Source organism: Barbus barbus (genome assembly GCF_936440315.1).
Source record: "Barbus barbus genome assembly, chromosome: 19".
In the NCBI taxonomy this organism is placed as follows: Eukaryota; Metazoa; Chordata; class Actinopteri; order Cypriniformes; family Cyprinidae; genus Barbus; species Barbus barbus.
The window spans coordinates 6,907,760-6,930,033 of NC_136747.1; the positions used below are offsets into that span (position 1 = coordinate 6,907,760).

At 35.7% G+C, this 22,274-nt stretch overlaps 2 protein-coding genes across 2 annotated transcripts; both read left to right on the forward strand.

Moving 5' to 3' along the window:
- Nucleotides 1-786: 786 nt before the first annotated feature.
- On the forward strand, nt 787-12,677 carry LOC306885565 (GTP-binding protein Rit1-like). The gene is made up of 6 exons (XM_079442178.1): nt 787-917; nt 2,974-3,063; nt 5,796-5,852; nt 7,373-7,446; nt 8,820-9,011; nt 10,990-12,677. Exons 2-6 carry the CDS (start codon nt 2,982-2,984, stop codon nt 11,218-11,220), a joined length of 636 nt encoding a protein of 211 aa, XP_079298304.1. The 5' UTR covers nt 787-917; nt 2,974-2,981; the 3' UTR covers nt 11,221-12,677.
- Nucleotides 12,678-13,199: 522 nt separating this feature from the next.
- On the forward strand, nt 13,200-19,068 carry LOC306885566 (peroxisomal membrane protein 11B-like). The gene is made up of 4 exons (XM_079442179.1): nt 13,200-13,676; nt 15,041-15,156; nt 16,163-16,364; nt 17,642-19,068. Exons 1-4 carry the CDS (start codon nt 13,621-13,623, stop codon nt 18,069-18,071), a joined length of 804 nt encoding a protein of 267 aa, XP_079298305.1. The 5' UTR covers nt 13,200-13,620; the 3' UTR covers nt 18,072-19,068.
- The last annotated feature ends 3,206 nt before the right edge of the window (nt 19,069-22,274 follow it).

A 22,274-nucleotide genomic window follows, 5' to 3' on the forward strand; every position in this document is an offset into this window, starting at 1 on the left:
AGGAATAGCCTGCGAAGCAGAATTGTGGCTGGTTAGTCATTTAGGTCATAACGTTTTTTAGCCAGATACATAAAAATGTAGGTTGGTCAACTCTGAATCCGAAAAGTAAGACTGTTTACCCCTTGCTGGTTGGTAAAACACGTTCTCATGTCTGAACAGATTGTGGCTGTTTGCACAATTGGCCACTGTGGTTACTTTACAAGAAAAAGCAACTACATTTTTTACCTTGAAATATGAATTAAGAATCATTCTGAAGGTACACTGACTGTAAAAAGGCAAATGGCTTTTGTTTCTTCCCCATGCTCCCCTTCAAACCGTATTAACTTTACGTCCTGTCTTCTGAGATGCCTTCATCTGGTTGGTTTTTGAAGGCAGCATAGATGTATCCTTTGATATCCCACGATCCTGTGTTCAATTCCGTGAGCTAAAAAATAAAAATAACATCTGAAAGTTGTGGTTGGTGGTAAGCTTGTGTGTAAATGTAGGTTTTTGACCAACTTATTCTTGCCAGAAAGTAGTACTGTAGTAATTAATTATTCGCTTTATCGCCAAAGCTCCCTCTGTTTTGTAGTAGATCATTAAACTGTCATGCTGCCTCATAAGTCTGTCCAAAATCACTTAATTAGAATAACTGTAGTAGCTAACTCTATATGATTTAACTATGTAAGTGCACCCTATGTGTATTTACTCATAATTTATTAAAATGTATTTATATGTATATTTCACCCCGTGCTGATGTATTTGTCGATGGCCTGAATGGAACCCTGCGGGCTTTAGGACCCGTCTGCGCTCAGTCCTCCGTGGCTCTGTATGTTTACAGTGAGAATTGTATGGCAGGAATTTTCTAACATCAAATATTTAAACATCATTTGCATCGATACAAAAGTCCCAATGGAGACAGAGATCCTGTGACACAGGTAAGCCACCAAGTAACTTCTAACCATAGGTTTATCATGCACAGAATCACACTTTTTAAAGCAAAATGACTGTATCCGCGGCGGCTACTATGTTACACTAGTTTATTTTATTTTAATGTTTCAAGTGTTTGTTGTAATGCGACTCTGTCGCTTCATAAACAAGCCTAGTCATTCACATCGATTCAAAGTTCAACGAGTGATAAAACTTTCGCAAGGTTTTTGGTGATCACTAAAAGTTGATAAAATACACTTTGTAAATATAACTAATTTAATTAGTCATATATATGTTTTTGATGTATTCTCAGAGGTAAACTCACTTCAGGTCGTCGACGCGTTCGGTCTATTAATATAACAAACTATGATTTCATTGCACTTAATCTGTTCATTTTAACCTCGGCCATTAAATAATAATGCACATCTATTCATCTGGTTTAAAAGACTTTTCTTGGGGTCATGCAAGTGTTCCTTTTCGACATTTTCAACACAGTGGCTTCTAGGTGCAGTTGCCACTCAAGGCCTTAATATTAAAAGAATGCGCTTTTGAACATGTACCATAATAACCATAGTTTGCGCCAACATACCACACTTACTAGTTAATATCGTTAGCTTACAGCACAAGAGTCTTGGCAAAGGTATAAGCCACTTCTTTCATCAAATTATACTAATCAATAAATTGCCACAAATATTATGAAAGCTTTAGACACTGTTTAACAGAGATCCCACATTAATTATGATGGTACAGTACTTTGAAATGCTTACAACAAATGGTCATTAAAGGGACCTTCAGGAAAGGTCAAACTTAATTTTATATTAGCTGCTTTATTTTCTCAGTTTTCTGTGATATCTTTGTTGCAACCTTTTTTGTGACGTGTGCAAATACAGTTTAAAGCTCTTATTATTTTGCAAATTTATAGCAATAAGCATAAACAAATACTTGTAAATTGTTTGTAAATAATTATAATAAGTTATATAAAACCTATATGCACTGTAAATAAGGGTCGACAGAATGTACAGTACCATCCACATTTTGGACTCACTTGGCTGAATTTATGTTTCTCTGGAAACTGACAGTAATAGAGGCTGTAGAATAATAATTCTGTCAGCTTGAATAATTTAAGCCAATTGGTATTTATTTTATAATAAATTGCTGAGTTATTACAAACTAACAAACCATGGACACCATGAGAGCTGCTCAGGCCATTTTTTGGGGAATAACATTTTCTATAGATGTGCCATAAAAGAGAACAATCTATTATTATAGGAACACAAAATTGCAAACAAATTCAATAATTATTTCTATTAAAATTATATACATATACAGTATAAAATGAGATGGAGGGGATCTGCACACACACACACACACACACATCATTAAATAGAGCTGCTCAAAACTAAAAAACACCACTCAGCAGTGTTATTCCATTGTCTGATATTATTTCCACAGAAAATCATGTAGAAGGGCTGCTCTGAAGTAACTAATGCAGCATCACAGTCAATGACAATGGAAAATACATCAGACAGGGGTACACTGGCAGATAATCTATTATTGCCCGTGGTTAATGTAACACCCACCCCGTGGATGCTTCGCTTTGTCACATGAATAGCTCGACAGAATGACTCACTTCCTCTTCTCCATCAAACTGAAGCTCTGGTGTCAAACACAGCCTCGGCGAGTGCTGTTTTTTTCTGGGTGCAGTCAGTCACATTCTGCCGTGTTGCGCTACAGGCCTGCATTCATGCAGCGGTGCAGCTGGGGAATCAAACGCTCAGTGTTTCATTGTTTATTATGATGGCTTGACAAAGAGTCCAACTCCTACTAGAACTTGCAAACTATATTAACAGCTGTCTAGCAACCACCTAGTAATGCCTTGCAACCACTCAGATAACCCTGTCTGTCTGTCTGTCTGTCTGAGTTTCTGTCTGTCTGCTCATCCATCCATCCATTCATCCATCTGTCCATCCCTCTGTCTGTCTGTCTGTCAATCATTCTTTCAACTTAATCTTTTAAAGTTTTTAAAACTACTTTGAACAGGTGTTTGCTTGTGTCTTGTTTCAGTTATTTGGATGGAGTCCTTGCGGAGCGCAGGGGGTCACTCCCGCGAGTACAAATTGGTGATGTTAGGAGAGGGAGGTGTGGGCAAAAGTGGTGAGTAATGTAGTTCTCTCTCTCTCTCTCGCTCTCTTTTTCTCTGTCACTTCTCTCTGCTGTTGATGTTGCTTTTTTTGTTTTATTTGTTCCCATTCCCAAGTCAGCATCTGTTATTGTCAACAGAAGATCTCATTTTTTCATTGTTCACTTCAAAGTTTTAACCCAGGCATGGATGAATAGTTTATTGGATGGTATAACATGCATAATTGATTGGGTCAATGTTAATTTCTTGCAATTATATGAAATATAAATATTAGTCGGCAGGGCTGCAACAAATGATTTTGATAATCGATTAATCTAATGTTTATTAGAACCATTAATCGACCAATTGCCAGATTTTTCACTGATTAAATCGGCAAGATTAGATCATTTTATTCAGCTTTTGCAGTCAGTTAAAATATCGAGTTTTATAAACATAATGACAAATAAATAAAATATAGCAATCACTTCAGTTTTTGAAAATTGTATTAATATTATGTAGTTACAATTATTTTTACAATACAAATAAATACAGTGTATTTGGCACACAAAATGTGATGACAGATGGGTGACATTCACCATTTAATTATGAAAAACTGACACAACATTCTGCCTAACATCTTTTTTAAGTCATATGATTATGAAACAAAATAAAGGTAAATAATAAGACGTTTAATTTTTGGATTTCACAACATAATCTCTCTTAAAATACCTTATAATGTTACGATAACTAAAACAGTCTCAGTTAGATCAAGCTTTAATCTCTGCAAACCAAACTAGCACGTCAATGTAATGTTTTGCATTCCAAGATTCAAGATTCAAGATTCAAGATTTTGATTCGTCACATACACAATTATACAGAGTATAACCAGCAGTGAAATGTAAGTAAAGTCATTAATAAAAAAGATTTTATCATTAGCTCCACAAGAGAGATGCTTTATAACAGAAAATCTAGTTGTAATTCTAACTGAAAGCGTCACTGACACTGTTTTCTTTCATGTTAAATACTATGAAACTTTTTGCTTTAAATGAATCTATTGTATAAAGCGCTATATAAATATAGATGATGTGACCGGGCTTTAATGGAGTGTTGAACTGCAGAGCTTGGGCAAAAATATCCATATTGCTATAATTAGATGCTTTCTTAACTGCTGCTTTCTCACCGCTGTCATTTTTGTTGTGTTTATTTCATTATTGAGAAGAAAGCGTGCATGCAGCCTTTATCTACACATTCGTTTTAATGCCATGTGGCTGCATTTGCTCTCTAAACTGCCTTGTCTTCTTCTATTGGATTTCACCCGGGAGAGCTGAATGACAGTCTTGCACTGCAGCGCCACACTGTTCACACCGTGTTATTGCTGGCTCTTACATTAGGTCATTAGATCACATGACTATTCGTCAACAAAAATGTCAACGTTGACGATACTGTTGACTAATTGCTTCAGCCCTATTAGTCGGTATTGTTTTAAGTGAGAATAAGCAGTTCTCAGAAAGTGTTACCAAAAATACGATTGTTTCCCTAAAGGTCTTGTGAGTTTTTCCAAATGTAATCAGCAGTCATTTAAACAGGGAGCTGCTAGAAAGTCACTTCATAATGCTTAAATCCTCCAGTGAGCAAGTCAGAGGTGTCTGTGGTTAGGAGCGAATTTTTCAACACTTTCCTCTAAGAAATTATGCTTTTCTCATAAAGGCAATGAAGCCTAAAAACTATGTTTAGGAACAATTAACATTTAGGAAAATTAAAAATCTAATTTTCAAAATTTATTTGAAAGCGACCTTTTATATTGACTTTTTTAGTCTTTTTTAGAGGTTCTTAAAAGCATAAATGTTTTTCTGTCTACAGCAAAAGACCCCAAAACAGAGTTGTGGGCTAAAGTTGGCCTTTGATGATGGGGAAAAAAATGTCCAGTATCCATTTGCCTATTAATTTGTGGTGGTTAAATATGCTTAATTTTAAAACAATTGAAAACAATGGCACAGTGCAAAAAGTCCTTAAAGGGATAGTTCACCCAAAACTGAAGATTCTATCATCATTTACTCACCCTCAAGGTTTTTTTCATACCATCATATTTTTTCTTATCAACATATTTCAAAATATCTTCTTTTGTGGTCAACAAAAGAAAAAACTCGTACAGGTTTGGAAATTCTTGGGGGCGAATAAATGATGACAACATTTTCATTATTGGGTGAACTGTCTCTTTAAATAGACTTCCCTTCAACTAAAATTTTAATTCCTAATTTCTTTCTTTGATTTTGGCATGAAATAATTTTGTGCGATTGACCCTTGTGCCAGATTTGAGTGGTTTTCTTTCAGTGCAGCCCTTTATTGTGGTCAGACAGCGGGCTGGTTTCACAGCCTTTGAGGTACAGTCACAGGCGGGCAGACAATAAAAGTGTGGGTGTTGGCTCAGTGCTTCAGTCTGGTTGTTACGAAGGCGCAGGTGCCTAGCAACTTCCTTCCCCTCCAGGAGTCTGTTGCCTAGGAGATGAGCGGAGGTCACCTGGTGAGGATCTCATTGTTCAAGTGCACTGCAGAAGGTTCTTTAGGGTGACTGATATCGCTATATCGTTATATCGCTGTCTCCATGGGAACAGAGTAGAGAGTGCATACAGAGCAAATGCATGCTGACAGCAGGGTGTGTTTGCCGCACATGAGGGAGAAGGGGGAGATGTTTACACTCTTCTCATTGAATTTAATGGTACCACAATTATGTAAGAACTCTGCTTGTCTTGTTCTCTTTGTCTCGCAGCCATCATCATGCAGTTTATAAGTCACAGATTTCCAGAGGATCATGACCCCACTATCGGTAAGGAAATTATTAACATGTCCTCTTAACTCATCAATCAAGTCTTTTACATTTCAGAGTGATGTTGCATTCGGTTTTTGTGACGCCACAGGTATAGATGACCAACGAATTTGGGTGAATTCTGGATGAGTGTCAAAAAGTGTCCCAGTGAATCTTAGTACAATTATTTTCCCTATCTATGTTTAAAGAAATTGTTAATTCAAAAATGAAAATTTGCTGAAATTACTCACCTTCAGGTCATCCAAGATGCAGATGAGTCTGTTTCTTCATCAGATTTGGAGAAATGTGTAATTATATCACATATACTCACCAGTGGATCCTCTGCAGTGAATGAGAGTCCAAACAGCTGATAAAAACATCACAATAATCCACACCACTCCAGTCCAGTCCATCATGTCTTGTAAAGAGAAAAGCAGCGTGTTTGTAAGAAACAAATCCATCATTAACTGTTTTAACTGTTGTTTCCGGCTAAACTCCTTAGTGATACAGGCATGCAGCTTATCGCTTCATAATATGTTCATTGATGGGCTGTAGTGGATTACTTGTGGATTATTGTGATGTTTTTATCAGCTGTTTGGACTCTCATTCTGACGGCACCCATTCACTGCAAAGGATCCATCGGTGAGCAAGTCATGCAATGCTAAATTTCTCCAAATCTGTTCCCAAGAAGATACAAACTCATCTATATCTAGGATTTATAGCAAATTTCCATTTTTGGATGAACTATTTCTTTAATAAGCAATTTTTGTATTTTTTTGGTAGTGGCACAGAAATGACACTTTGAGTTGAAGTCTAATTTATTTTTATTATGTAATACTTTTTCCCCTAATTTATCTAATTTAATAATATTATCTAATAATGTTATTTAATAATTTGACTTTATGTACTAATTTGTAATTTATTTTTATGTAAATAGCGTTATTTTTACATGCTTTACATACACTCTATTTTCATTGATGTTTCTTGAGACTGTCAGGTGTTGTGTAAAATTTGGAGTCTGTAAGATATTTTAATGTTTTAATGCTAACCAAGGCTGCATTTATTTGATCATAAATACAGTAAAACAGTAATATTGTGAACTATTATTGCATTTTAAAATAACTGGTTTCTATTGTATATACAGTATTTTAAAATGTAATTTATTCCTGTGATCATAGCTGAATTTTCAGCATCATTACTACAGTCTTCAGGGTCACATGATCCTTCAGAAATCATACTCATATTCTGATTTGCTGCTCAAGAAATATGAACATATTTTTGTGAAAACTGGGCTATATACTTTGATAAAAAGAAAGATGAAAAGAACAGCATTTATTTGAAATATAATTTCTATTGTATATTATACATGTCTTTTAATTTAATGCATCCTTTAAAAAAATTGAATGGTTGTGTGTGTATTTACTGAATATACCCATAAATATAACACTGATATCTCTTCCCATTTAAGTTTTTTCTGTTAAACTGTTTAATGTTTTTGTGTCCTCTCATCAACCTCCGTGCATGTGTTTTTCTGTTTTTAGAGGATGCCTATAAAACACAGATCCGCATAGACGATGAGCCAGCAAACCTGGACATCTTGGACACAGCAGGACAGGTAGGCGGTAGAGGTGGTGTGATAAAGACGGACACATGGAAAACAAAACATTAATCAGTGAAGTGCAAAAACCCGTCTGTGGCAAACTGCTTTATTTTGCAGACTATAAGAAGGTCATTCTAAAATGTGTCTCACTTCCCTTTTTCTGTGTCTATCTTTGTGGTTGTCACTTCACAAGACACACAAACACACATCAGGCACAATGTTTCTCTGAATCTGCATCTTTTTCGTCATTGGATCACTCAGCGATGTTATAAAATACATTAGTCATCTCATCACGAGTTTAATGAAAATTCGCCTACCGTATATTAACGTAGTGTTTAGGGTTCATTTGGGAACATTGTTGAAACATTCAGGGAATGTTTCATAATGCATCTGTGGTATAATGTTGATTACAACATAAGTTTTGACCAGTATAAACTAATCTCTTGTTTGCAGCCAGGAATATAGCCACAAGACTTGTATGTAAAATTGTGTTTGAACAAGAGACTAATGTGGCTAAATTACTTTATAACATTGTTTGTGTAAAATTATATCCATTGGGACTGGGCAGTATGGCCAAAAATATTATCATGATTTTTCTATATCATACAATATCGATATTTATTGCGATATTCATCTACTGTTAATGGGGAAGGAAATTCCATGTTTGAAAAAAGTTGTCTAATTAAATGAATTAGTAAAACTTTTAACAGTTTGATCATTCTTTAAAAATGTAATCAAATTAAATTAATTTACATCAAAACATTGCAGTTTTACTGTCAAGCAAGACGCTGCACAACAGACCTGTATAAATTAATGAAAAAATAAATAAATCTTTGGCTGTGTGATATTTCTCAAATGTTATTATTACTTTGAGAATTATATTTTAGTAGGCTATGCAGTAGTTATATATTTCTGTCATAATTTCTCAGTTAAACCTGACCTTTATTTTGACGGGTTGTCGCGATAGTCTTTCAATTTTACTTTCGGTTTCAGTGTAGTTTTTTCTCAAATGAAACGGTGTAAAGCTGGTTAAGTGACTCTCAGAGCAGCTCTGGAGACTGAAGTTAATGTGTTCATGTCCTCATATATTAAAATGCAGAAATCAGTGGCCATCACATTCACATTCATTCACACAGAGACACGCCAAACATGCACTGACTGCATGTTGTTGCCTTTATTTCTGCTGTGTCATAGACTAAACCATATACAGTAAAAATGTCCAGAGCATATTATTGTTAACAATATCAATTTTATCGCAATTTTGATAAGATACCGTTTTAGCGTCCAGCCCTAACTGCTCTTGTCATGACCATGTAAATCTGATAAATCCTGTAATTTTGCGTACAAGACAGTGAGTTTGTAAAGAAGATCTCTTTGTTTGAAACCAGGCGGAGTTCACAGCCATGCGTGATCAGTACATGCGAGCGGGTGAAGGTTTCATCATCTCGTACTCCATCACGGACCGCCGTAGTTTCCAGGAGGCTCGCCACTTCAAGCAGCTGATCTACCGCGTGCGGCGCACAGTCGACACCCCCGTCGTACTGGTGGGAAACAAGTCTGACCTGGTCCATCTCAGACAGGTGAGACGCTTTACCTGAAACCCATGTACCTCAGAAATATTGAATATTACATTGTGTTACGTAATGGAACCATGGTGTATCCCATTCAAAATACTATAGGCTATAATGTGACAGGTATTTTAGCAGTTATATAGCAGTATGATAATGTATTTTTGTAGGCCAACCCTTAAATTAGCATCGCCCTGATTCCCTCGACATTTCCCCCCAGATTTTTCCATTGGCTTTTTGATTATTAATAAGCTCTGTGACCCACAAAAGTTTGAAGCCTGTTTGAATTTTGAAGCCTAAATACAGTAAAAAGCTGAACGTAGGCTTTAAATGAACTACACCACAGTTACATAACTTAAACTTTTCTTTAAAAACATTTCCCCTGAAAGTTTGAGTTGGAATAGTTTGCAGGTGCATGATTATAAACACAATGAGGCTGTGAAAGCGACTCTGATTTGGTGTGATGTTCAATGTCCACAACAACTTTTGTAGTTCCATTTAGACGCTTCCTAACAACCACCTTTTTCAAGACTAGTAAAAGCTTTACTGATGTATTTTATGTTGTGGAATAAATCGTGAAAATTTGTATTCACTACAGACCTTATTTCAGGCATTTATGCTAAAACACATTAAAAAAACCCTTTGACTTCAGGATGATGGAAACAAAAACGCTAAAATGCAACTTCATCCCTGCAGCACTATACAGCAGACTGGGACATGCTTCTTGGTGGCTCATGGTCTGGATTTTGACAAGGACTTTAACCTGTTTGATTTTAAGTAATTTTTCAAAGTCATTGCCCTGAAGGTCTTTTTTCTGTTCTCAGCTCCAACTGTTTTCCTTCTGTCTTTATGATGTCTCGATTCCTTGCCACAAGGACGAATCCCTAATGCACACAGTGTTGTCACCTCTGTGCTTCACTGTAGGGCTGATGTCTCACTGTGATGTGCTCTGTTTGATATGAGCCAAACACAGTCTAGCATTGTGCCATCTGAGAAGAACAGACTCTTCCTGGTCTTCACATGCCTTTGGGCAAACGCTAGTCAAGATAGCATGAGCTCCTCAATCTTAAGTACCAGCCAGACAGTTTCTCTCATCTCTGTCATGGAGAACTGTAACTTCTACAGAGTCGCTGTAGGCTTCTGATGGCCTCTCTTGCAAAGGTTATCGTTGCCTGTATACATGATTTTGAAGGATGTGCCAGGCTGATCACATTCAAAGTTGTGTAACTTTCCTTTAGAGACAGGCTGCACTGTGCATTGGGATATATGACGTTTCTTGAACATATTTGTACGTTTTTAATGTACCTTAACTGATATTTTCTCGAACCGTGTCCCTCATCAGGTTGAAACACTGATGTAGAATTCTCTTGGAAATACTTTAGATGAAGAACAAAATCACTGGACAAATTGAGTAAAAGTTCTATTATTTAAAATATAAATGACAAAATTTTTAATTAATTATAAAATTATACAATAAAAATGATAATAAATTATAAAATATATTTTTCCTGTGATGTAAAGCTGAATTTTCAGCATCATTACTCCTCATATGATCCTTCAGAAATCATTCTATGCTGATTTGTTGCTCAATATTTCTTATTATTTTCAATTTTGAAAACAGTTGTAATTTTATAAAATGTCTTTTGTAACATTATAGATGTCTTTACTGTCACTTTTGATCAAATTAATGCATCATTGCTGTATAAAAGTATTAATTTCTTTAATTTTAAACGGTAAGTTGAGCAGTAGTTTCTATGCGTTTATATATAAGAAACATAAAACACTAAAATGTTCAATAATATTTCATAATATTACAGTTTTTACTGTATTTTTGATTAAATAAATGCAGGTGCTTTGGTGAGCTTAAGAGACATTATTACATACCCACTATTTTGACATATCTAATCATTAACTAACGTTAGAGACATACTAGGCACAAATGAAGCCGTTTAGACTGAAGGGCTGTTTGTTTTTGTCTTCACACGTTCAGGTGTCTGTAGAGGAGGGCAAACAGCTGGCGAGGGAGTTCCAGTGCCCGTTTTTTGAGACCTCCGCTGCGTTCCGTTATTACATCGACGAGGTGTTTGCTGCACTGGTGCGTCAGATTCGCCAGCGCGAGGCCGAGATGGTGCGGGGCAGCGAGAGGAAAACCCGGCGCAGCCATTCCTTCTGGAGTCGCCTTAAAGCCCCCTTCCATAAGAAACAGCAGTCCGAGCACTGAGAGAGGCACAGAGAAGGGCATGATGGGATACCGTGGGCTTCCAGAAGATGGTTCTCTCACCTGCAGCTCTATTAGTCCCATCTCCCTCGGATGGTTTGAGAACTGTATTTATAGTTTCTCTATGATTGTTTGCAATGATGCACTCCCAATCATTTCAGTTAGACTAAACCCTCGCTGTGCAGGACACACTCACTGTCATCATTTGGGACGTGGGCTGATTTACTGATGTTAGAGATTCAGAAAGAAATACTAAACTTGACAGTAGTTATTATTTTTTTTAGTTTTGGACTTGGTGAAGTTGAATGTCTGGGGGAATGTTGTACCTCATATTTTAACTGATAGGGATGTAGAAGGATTTGCTACATGTGTTTTTTTGAAGTGAAGAGAGGCACGGGTCAGAGATTTGCTTGTTGGAATAAAATGAAGGTTGAATGAGTTTCAGAGAGCAGAGAGCATGTTGTGCACAGTAGAAAGAAGGAAAAGAAAGCCACGTGTTGCAGGATGGGTAAATAGGCAAGGGATTATGGTAGAAATATTAATAATCTGCCAGTATAATGAGTACTGTGAACCATTCCTTTTGTTAGACACATTTAAAAACCCTTGCTGTAGTTGATTCGCAACTCTGTTCTTTAGCTTCTTTTGAAAAAAAACTGGGTGAATAACATGTCCGGGTCACATTTCACCCCAAAAGTGTGATATTATTATTATTATTTAAAATAATTTCATAAATAATTAATAAGATAGGATGCATTGCTAAATATTTTCATAACTGGAAGCACATTTCCCCCCAAATACTGGGATGTTTTACTTTTGAGTTTGCAATTCACAATTTTTTTATTAGATTCTCATTACTGTATACAGTAGTATTTTACAACTTAATATATTTTTCATTATACAGTAATGAGAATGTTTTTAACCGTGATGCAAATTGTTTTATTGTCATGGAAATAATGCAAAAATGCTCCTAAAATGCACTCTTTTTAAATCAAAATACTAAACAGAATTGATTATATTTTGACCTGAAATATGACCTGGACACTTGAGATTCATTCAGTCAGCTAGGATGCGTTTGATGGAAACTGAGCTGTATGAACTAGCTGCAAAATACACTGTATGAATGACTTTTTTTTTTTTTTTTTGGCTGAGCAATATTCAGGTCCACCTTTAAGCACATTAATCATTCCCTTTGTACACTGTAATTTTTTCCCAGTGGTTTCTGTAGTCGATGTGTAGGAAATGAAAGACTTTTATGATGTGGATGTCCTCTTACACATGCTGTGCACTTACTGCGCATCACACATGAATAGTATGTCTGTTCATTTTGGCATTTCATGCAAATTCATGTTGTTGTTTTTCTTGTGATTATTAGATTTTATTTTTAAGCAGAATGGGTTTACTATATTTTCCTTTATTTATTGTTATCAGAGATTCTCAAATAAAATTCACTTTACCAATCTATAGCATAGTCTGATTATTTATTATTATTATTATTATTATTTTTAGCCTTGTATTGTTTTGTTCTTAGTTATTATCAGTAATATTAAATGTGACCCTGGACCACAAAACCAGTCTTAAGTAGCATGGGTATATTTGTAGCAATAGCCAACAATAAATTGTATTGATTTTCTTTAAAATCATTAGGATATTAAGTAAAGATCATATTTTGTCAATTTCCTACCATAAATATACCAAAACGTACTTTTTAATTAGTAATATGCATTGCTAAGAACTTCATTTGGACAACTTTAAATGTGATTTTCTCAATATTTTGATTTTTTGCACCCTTCTAGATTTTCAAATAGTTGCATCTCAGACAAATATTGTCCTAATAAACCATACACCAATGGAAAGCGTATTTATTCAGCTTTCAGATGATGCATAAATCTCAATTTTCAAAAATTGACCCCATGACTGGTTTTGTGGTCCACGCACGGTCACATATATCAGTAATATATACCTTTGTATTTATTTGGTGACATCTGGTGGTTGTTTTTATTGTTAGTCGCCAGAAACAAATCGTAAGATCATTGCACTTTTGTTGTCGTTACATATAAAATTTATCTAGTCTCTAATAAAAATAAATTGACACTTTTAGGTTATTTGTGTGCCATCTCCGTACGTAATAAACACATCTGCCAAAATGTGATTCGCTGTTATTCAAGGAAAACTGCACGATGCGCTTTTATCCAAACGCGAACGGCGTGTCCCTCTTCGTCTGCCGTCCATGGATTAAAGTGTCAAAGCGACATAAACATCAACTGCAACACACAGCAAGTATGCCACATAATTCCAGCCGCAGACTACAGTCAAAAGTGCATATTCTCTGAAAACATCAAGGATCTCCTCGGTGTATCTGGCGCGTGAAGGACGCTAGGCCCAGCGCGCGCGTGTGTGTTTGTGATGGAGTCGTGGGTGAGATTCAGCGCGCAGAGTCAAGCCAAGGAGCGCGTCTTCAGGTGCACAAACACTCACTCACTACCACATCTACACTAGCTAGGCTGCTTGACAGCATCACATGTGCAGCCTGTTTAGAGACTTAAGGGCGCTGCATTGGAAGTTGTGCTCATTGATACCGTTTTTGTTTACAGCTACTTCAAAATTAGTAATATTAGCAACAAAGCACGGTATTACTAGCATGTTTTAGGTCGTAGTATTTACTAAAATGCCTTTGAGTACCATGTAAATATCATATATGGATATGAAACCCATGCAGTACCATGTCACAATTAACACATACTACTTTCAATAAATATTATAATATTATAAGGGATACTAAAAGCCAAGAAAAGAACATATTTTCAAGTAACCAGACATTTGAGCGCTAATGCTGTGGTGTGTTTTTGTGGTTTAATGCAACGCTTTTCAGACATTTGTAGGGGTGTACATTACCAGTTTTTGAACAGTACGATTTTTAATGTTTTTTTTTTTTTTTTAAAGAAGCCTCTTCTGCTCACCAATGCTGCGTTTATTTGATCCAAAATGCAGCAAAAGCAGTAATATTGTGAAATATTTTTACCATCTAAAATAATCTATTTGAATATATTTTCAAATGTAATTTATTTCTGTGATCAAAGCTGTATTTTCAGCATCATTACTCCAGTCACATGATCCTTCAGAAATCATTCTAATATGATGATTTGCTCAAGAAACATGATTATTATTATCAATATTTAAATTGAGTACACTTTTTGTTTCAGCAGGATTCTTTGATTAATAGAAAGATACAAAGATCAGCATTTATCTGAAGTAAAAAGCTTTTGTTATATTATACACCGTACCATTCAAAAGCTTGGAGTCGGTATCATTTTTTTGGTGGGGGGGTTTATAGAAATGAATACTTTTATTTAGCAAGGATGCTTTAAATTGATCAAAAGTGATGATAAAGAAATTTATAATGTTTCAGATAAATGCTGTTCTTCTGAACTTTCTATTCATCAAAGAAACCTGAAATTCTACTCGGCTGTTTTCAACATAATAAATAAAAAAAGTTTTTTTGAGCAGCAAATTAGAATGATTTCTGAAGGATCATGTGACTGGAGCAATGATGCTAAAAATTCAGCTTTGAAATCACAGGAATAAATTACATTTTAAATTACATTCAAATAGAAAACAGTTATTTTAAATAGTAAAATATTTCAGAATTTTACTGCTTTTGCTGTATTTTGGATCAAATAATGCAGGCTTGATGAGGAGAAGAGACTTCTTTAAAAAAATAACATGAAAAATCTTACTGTTCAAAAACTTTTGACTGCTAGTGTAAGTGTTCTTATACTTGTTGGCGCGGTCTAAATGCTGATTGTCTGTATTTGTGATTGAGCAGGGCTGCCCAGTACGCCTGCACACTGCTGGGATACACACTGCAGAAAGGAGGCGCGAGAGCAGAGCTGCTAAACACCATCAAACAGCTGGAAGCTCACATGAGCCTGACCAGAAAATGTACGTTTAAGATCTTCTGCTGAAGTTGGGCATCATTGGTCTCCTTTTCATTATAAGTTACAGTTTGAATGAACCGGATGCTGAACTGGAACGGCAGGAGAGGAATACTGAATTGCATTTTAAGGAAATTCAGCTCAGTCACAAATTTTCATTAGAGAAAGTCCAACCCAAGTTTTGTAGCAAAATACAAAGGCATAAAAAACCCTCAGAGACACAGTGTATCAGAATTGCAACATATGCATACAGCAGTTAAACAATTCTGAATTTTCTCTAAATATGGGTAAATATCATGCATAACAGTAGCTGACACCTTGTAGTTTATTACAACAGTTTTAATGGGACGATTTGCATATTAACTGCAATTAACTTTCTAAATTCACACAAAAGGATGGCAGACACAATTTTTTAAACACATTTGTATATTTGCAAAGTACGCAGTTGAGTACATGTATCATTTTGTTTAAATTTTATTTTTATATGGCTAGTGATGGATTGCATGCCCTGATATTTTTAACATTAGAAAGCATTAATAAAAAAAGTTGAGAATCTTTTTAAACTTAACAAAAATTCAACATTAGGGGTCAAACTTTTTTATATATATTTTTAGCTGTTTTCTAAACTCTTTAATCATTATTGTCTCATTTATATAACGTGTTTAAATTGAGTGGTTCTAAAATACAGACATTTCTTAACTTTTCATGACTGTATGCTGTGTTCCTACTGGTAATTTTGCAACATTTTTCCCATATCCCAATTCAAATGTTGCATAAATTGCCTAACTAATGGCTTGACATGTTAAAAAATAATACGTCATGATAATAAGTCATTGCTTGGGTCTCTGAGTGAGGGGTTTAAACTGATTATACTTATTATTACTATTAATTAGTGAAGTGGTTGTATTAAGTGACTCCTGATGCCTAATCTCTTGTCACTCCCAGAATCTGTGTATGTTGCTGTACTCGTTCCGTGTTTGATTGATTGAGTCCGTGTGTGTGTGTTTTGTCAGTGATGCGGTTAGGGAACTCCGCTGAAGCTCTGGAAGCAGCCAAACGCTCTGTGCATCTGTCAGACTGTGTGCTGCGGCTCTGCATCACAGTGGCGCATTTGAACAGAGCCATGTATTTTGCCTGTGATAATGTACTGTGGGCCGGCAAAACAGGACTGCTGCCCGAACTGGACCAAAACAAATGGAGCCAGAGGTCGTTTAAGTGAGTGCTAGATTCATTTGTTTTGTTTTTTTGTGCAAAATTTTCTGAAATTTTAGCAAAATGAAATCATTTCAAAAATTACACACACACACACGCACACACACACACACACACAATAAATAAATATATACAATTTTATGTTATTTATATGGTTTTGGTTTCCTGTAATAAGCAATATACACTGCCTCTCAAAAGTTTGGGATCAGTAAGATTTTGAATGTTTTTTAAGGCTCATCAAGTCTGTATTTATTCCATCAAAAATACTGATAATAATATTGTGAAATCTTATTGCAATTTCTAATATTGGTTTCCTAATTTAATATACTTCAGAATTTATTTCTGACACAGCGCTGAATTTTCAGCATCATTACTCCAGTCTTCAATGTCACATGATCCTTCAGAAATCATTCTATATGCTGATTTATTATGATTTATTAAGACTGATGTGCTGCTTCATACAGTTTTTTTGGAACACGTGATACTTTTTTCTTTGATTCTTTGATGAATACAAAGTTAAAATGAGCAGCATTTGTTCAAAATAGAAATCTTTTCTAATAATATAAGTCTTTTCTATGACTTTTTATTCAACACATCCCTCCTGAATAAAAGTATTAATTTCTTAAAAAGAAAAAAAAATGTACTGACCCCAAACTTTTGAATAGCATTGTAATATTGTAACACAACATTTCTTTTTTAAATAAATGCTGTTTTTCTTAACTTTTTATTAATCAGAGAGTCCTAAAAAAATATCACAAGTCACAGAAAAAATTAAGAAGCACAACGGTTTCCAACATTGACTATAAATCAGTATATTAGAATGATTTCTGAGGGATCATGTGACACTGAAGACTGGAGTAATGATGCTGAAAATACAGCTTTGATAAATAGCATTTTAAAGTATGTTAAAATAGTTATTTTAAATTGCAATAATATTTCACAAAATAACATTCTGTATTTTTGATCAAATAGATACAGCCTTGATGAGCAGAAGAAACATTAAAAATCTTACTGATCCCAAACTTTTGACCGGCAGTGTATATGTTTACGCATATTTAGTTTATTTTTCTATTTAATTGATTTTGCAGGTGAACATTTGGTTCAAATCCATAACTGTATTTGCATTACCCATCAGAAATGTTCCTGAATTTTCTTTTGCATTTTAATGTACATGTATTTTTATTTATATGGAGATGATTGCATTTAATTGAATGTTTTGAACACAGGATGAAATTCGCCATCTAATAATAACCCGACTTTCTCTCGCTTCCTGTAAACAGATACTACTTGTTCGCACTCATCCTCAATCTAACGCGAGACGCGTATGAAATCCGTCTGCTGATGGAGAGAGAGTCCCGCAGCAGTTCAGCTAAAAGCTTTAACTCCAGTCCGTCTCCCCTCACGCCGAGCCCAGAGAACGGAGGAGAGTTCCCTCTGACCCCGTCGCCCTCCTCAGCTCTGTCTCCTCTGCCATCCCTCCCCATGATCTCAGCCAGACTCAACCAGCAGCTCCAGCTCCTGATCACGGTGCTGCGCAACAACCCTCCGCTGCTCCTGGACCTGCTGAAGAACCTGTGTGATGTCTTCATCCCGCTGGACCGGCTGGGCCTGTACCCCACGGGCTCGGGCTTTGTGGGGGCCTGCGGCCTCACCTCCTCCGTCCTGTCCATCCTCACTATAGTTCACCCCTGGCTAAAACTCAAGCCCTGAGTCCCGTGGCAGGAACTACATGTCCCGTGGCTTTATTTCTGGAGAGAACCTCTCTTAAGCTTGTGTAGATAGCGGGAAGGAGAATGTCTGTCCTTCGTTCCAGTTTAATTGCACATTCAAAACCGTTTCTCCTACGTGTGGAAAAACTAAAAACAAGATCTTACCTATTCTAATTAAAACCAGTAATTGAAGTCTGGAAATGTCCTAGTCTGGCCATTCCTTTCATGTCAGCCCATATAATGCTGTAGTTTTCAGTATGGGGGCTTTTGCAATTCAGCACAGAACTACAAATGGCAAACTTACTTTCAAAATCATAATTTTCTCCTGATGATGAATCTAACTAAAATCAATAGAAAATCTGCATAAATTAAATGTAATGCAACAAATATGTGACCTTTACAAATGTGCATTACAATTTAAATAATTGTATTTTAGTCATAATAATAGAGCTTTGCTAGATTCAAAATGTCACCGCAAAAGAGCTTAAACTGCAGCATTTTTTGCGAGTCAAACTTGCTAATCAAACGTTGTTCAAGGATACTGCTGAGTTCGGAAACGGTTACTGTTAAAAATGTAATACTTTATCCAATTGATCCTTTTATAACCTATATCTACGTTTGAGGCTGTTTCTTGTTCATTACTGGAGTTGTGAACCTCTGTAATTTGTTACCAAACACATTTCAGAACTAGTAGTTTACATTTTTGCAGTGATTAATAAATAATCAACCAAAAAGGATTCGGGGAAATGTTAAGGTGAAGTAATATGTTATAAGCTGAAATTTGCTTAATTTACTTAAACTACATCACTGACACTGAGCTATAATGCAGATTTTTTTTTTGAATGAGTGTATACATGAGCTATAGAGTCTTACGTAACATAATCATATTTTGAAACTTGTTAAATGTTAATGCTATGCATCACTGGGGTTACTGATGTGACATGACGGAGCTGTGAATCTAACTTTTGAAATAAATAATGCCTTGAATTTTAATCTCTACTCTTGATTTTTCCTTATTTTCCATGTGCATTAATTAGGATCGCACTCATTTTATAAAACGAAAGCAAATCGGAAACTTCTTGAACTTTCTGTCAAGAATCAAGGTTATTTGCAGCCTGTCAGTGTTTCATCTGTTCTGTTGAATCACTCAAAGCGTATTGTCCTTGTCTTGCTAAGCTGCATCTCACCACTGGAGGGAAACACAAACCAACATTTGCTACCGGAAACATGACATCATTCTGACAAGACAATATGTTAGGGTGACCAGATTTCTGAAATCATATTCTAGTTCAGTGCTCAAAATATCATTTAAATTTTAACTGTGATTATCTAAGAATTAAAAAGGGGGGACAATGTGTTTTTTTTTTTTTTTTAATTGTGGCTTTCAAATAGTAGTAAGAACAGGCCAAATTATAATGTTTGCAAACTGACCCATAGCTTTAGGCTAATCCAATTCACCAAAAATCACTATGAAAAACTGTAAATAGTAATTACTGCAAATAGCAAACAGATCAAAACAGTATTAGTCTATATCATAACAAAAGTATGAAACACACAATGAAGCACATAACTTTTCATGTTCACATGTTCATTTTCACACAGTGAATATGCAGTAATTAGGCTACAACTTTTCAAATGTTATTTTTAGTGCTGTCAAATGTTTAATCGCATCCAATATAATAGTTTTCACATAATATATGTGTGTATGTTTACATAATATATGTGTACTGTGTATATTTATGTATGTATAAATGCACACATGCACAGTATATATATTTAGAAAATATTTACATGTATATATTTATATTACAGATAAATATATAAACAACATTTTTCTTAAATATCAACATGTATGTGTGTGTATTTATATAGACATAATAAATATACACAGTACACACACATATATTATGTGAACAAAAACGTTTATTTTGGATGCGATTAATCGTTTGACAGCACTAGTTATTTTATGTTTATGTTTTTTGAAATCGACCCTTAGTATGCCTACTCCTTATTGTTTTGCATTTTAGGCTCATTTTGAGAAAAGAAGTATGTACTTTCTGCAACTGTAATTGTGCAAGTGTGATTGTTGAGTTAATTTATTTATTCATTTATTTATAAAAAAAAAAAATTCATATCTGAGGTGTGAAGGCGTAATTTCAGGAACGTTTCAAATTGGGTGCAAAACAATCACGAACACTTTTATGCCTTGTTAAATAGTACACATAAACAGTAGGCTATTATTTTAATTTAACACGTAAAGTTAGTATGTGACTACCTTGAAACAGAAAATGATGGCTGTATCTGAATTCGCATGCTTCCCCACTATATACAGTAGTATGCGAAAACAGTATGTGACAGTATGTCCGAATTCATAGTACTCATAAAAGTGTAGGCAAAAAGTACCCGGATGACCTATTACTTCCAACGTGATTCTGAAGTGTGCATACGATGGACACTTTACTATCCCATGAGGCCATGAGAGAGTGTTTGTGAATGACATTGGCCCTGTCCCAAATCGCAACCTAATCCCTCGCGGTCTTTCTCCAAGTGCACACTTTCGTGACGTGCTGTTGGGTAGAAGCCTGCCAAGGAGCTTGCCTCAGAAGCACCCTTCTGAAAGCTAAAATGCCGAATGGAATTAATGTACACATTCATGCGGCGGCCATTGCAAGGGTGCAAGTGTGCATGAAGTGTGCCATTTGGGACAGGGCCAAGGCCAATTTGGGAAGGTCGCGTGACAATGACAACGTAGAGAATGTGGTATGTCCAGATTACATTCATACTATATTACGTACTATATTCATACTAAGGTTATTAGTAATAAAAAAAAAGGATTTAGAAAAACACTAGTGTTTAATATGTTTAAGAATCACATGGGCCGTGTGGTTGTTTGTAATGTATGTTTAATTGCACAGATTGAGAGCAAAGTCTCCTGCTGTGAATGAGCGGCGGTGGAGGTCTGTCCTCCTACTCTCTCAACACACTTACATCACACTGATTCACATGCTCTGTGTCACTCCCACATGGGTGCATTTGTTTGCATTACCCCCACCTCTCTCTTTCTCTCAGTCAGGCTCAAAATCACGTTTAATTATCCAGTGGATGTTTGCTAGTAGAATGTTTGGGAGCCATTGTTGGAGTAATAATATAAAATGCTGTAGTTACACGTGCCTGTTGGGCTTTGTATTGATCTGGAGTGTTTTCACTAGGAAGTGAATGACATAAATGGGGAGCAGGATAGGAAAGAGTGAAGGTGGTCATCAACACCACCCACAGTCACCCACAGCAGATGCTTTCTCAACTCTCTCTCACTCTCTTTATATTTCATTCTACACCCTTTCTCATCAGGCAACTCTCTTTGTACTGGAACATAAGCTATTCTTTTATTAGGCTCCCAAAATGTAGTAGTCATGGAGATATTAAATGGCTTTGTGGCAGCGGGGAACAGGTCTGAGAGCAGACTTTTCTATATGGTCTCAGACGTTTGAACCCCACCAACGAAGATCTGGACACACACAGTGCTGCAGACAGTAACATTAAACCAGGACCCACGCCACTTTTGAAAAAGACAGAGAGAGGATGAGTAATGTTTGGCGCGTCCCAGCAGTGCATGTCTCTTCATGAGTCTGTGCCAAGCTGAGCTTAATGCTGTGTTAATAGACAACTGATTGTCTCTGAACACGGACCCCACTGGAGGTCTTTCTTACATAAGCGCAGGTTTGAGCTCCAGACCAATCACATCTTTGCCAAACAAAGTGCAAAATACGGACTACTGACTGTTGCAAACTGAAATGAAAAGGATGATTTTGACAGTGATTGAAATACAGTAGCATGGACTTAAAGCTACAAAACTTTTTAATTCATACTAAATTAATTTTAAGATCCACATTTTTTATCTATCTATCTATCTATCTATCTATCTATCTATCTATCTATCTATCTATCTATCTATCTATCTATCTATCTATCTATCTATCTATCTATCTATCTATCTATCCTAGTTACTTAGTTTCTTTTAAACTATTGTGGGAAAAGGTGTGAACACTAAATATTGTTTAACTACTTTTTTTCTGTAAGGAATGTCAGAGTCACCATCCTTCCCATGAGTATAACCTACCCGTGATCATTTTAGATGATACACGCCTCTGACTGGACTTCCCCATCACACACTGTACATTGTATAAAGTCATATAATCTATCCTGC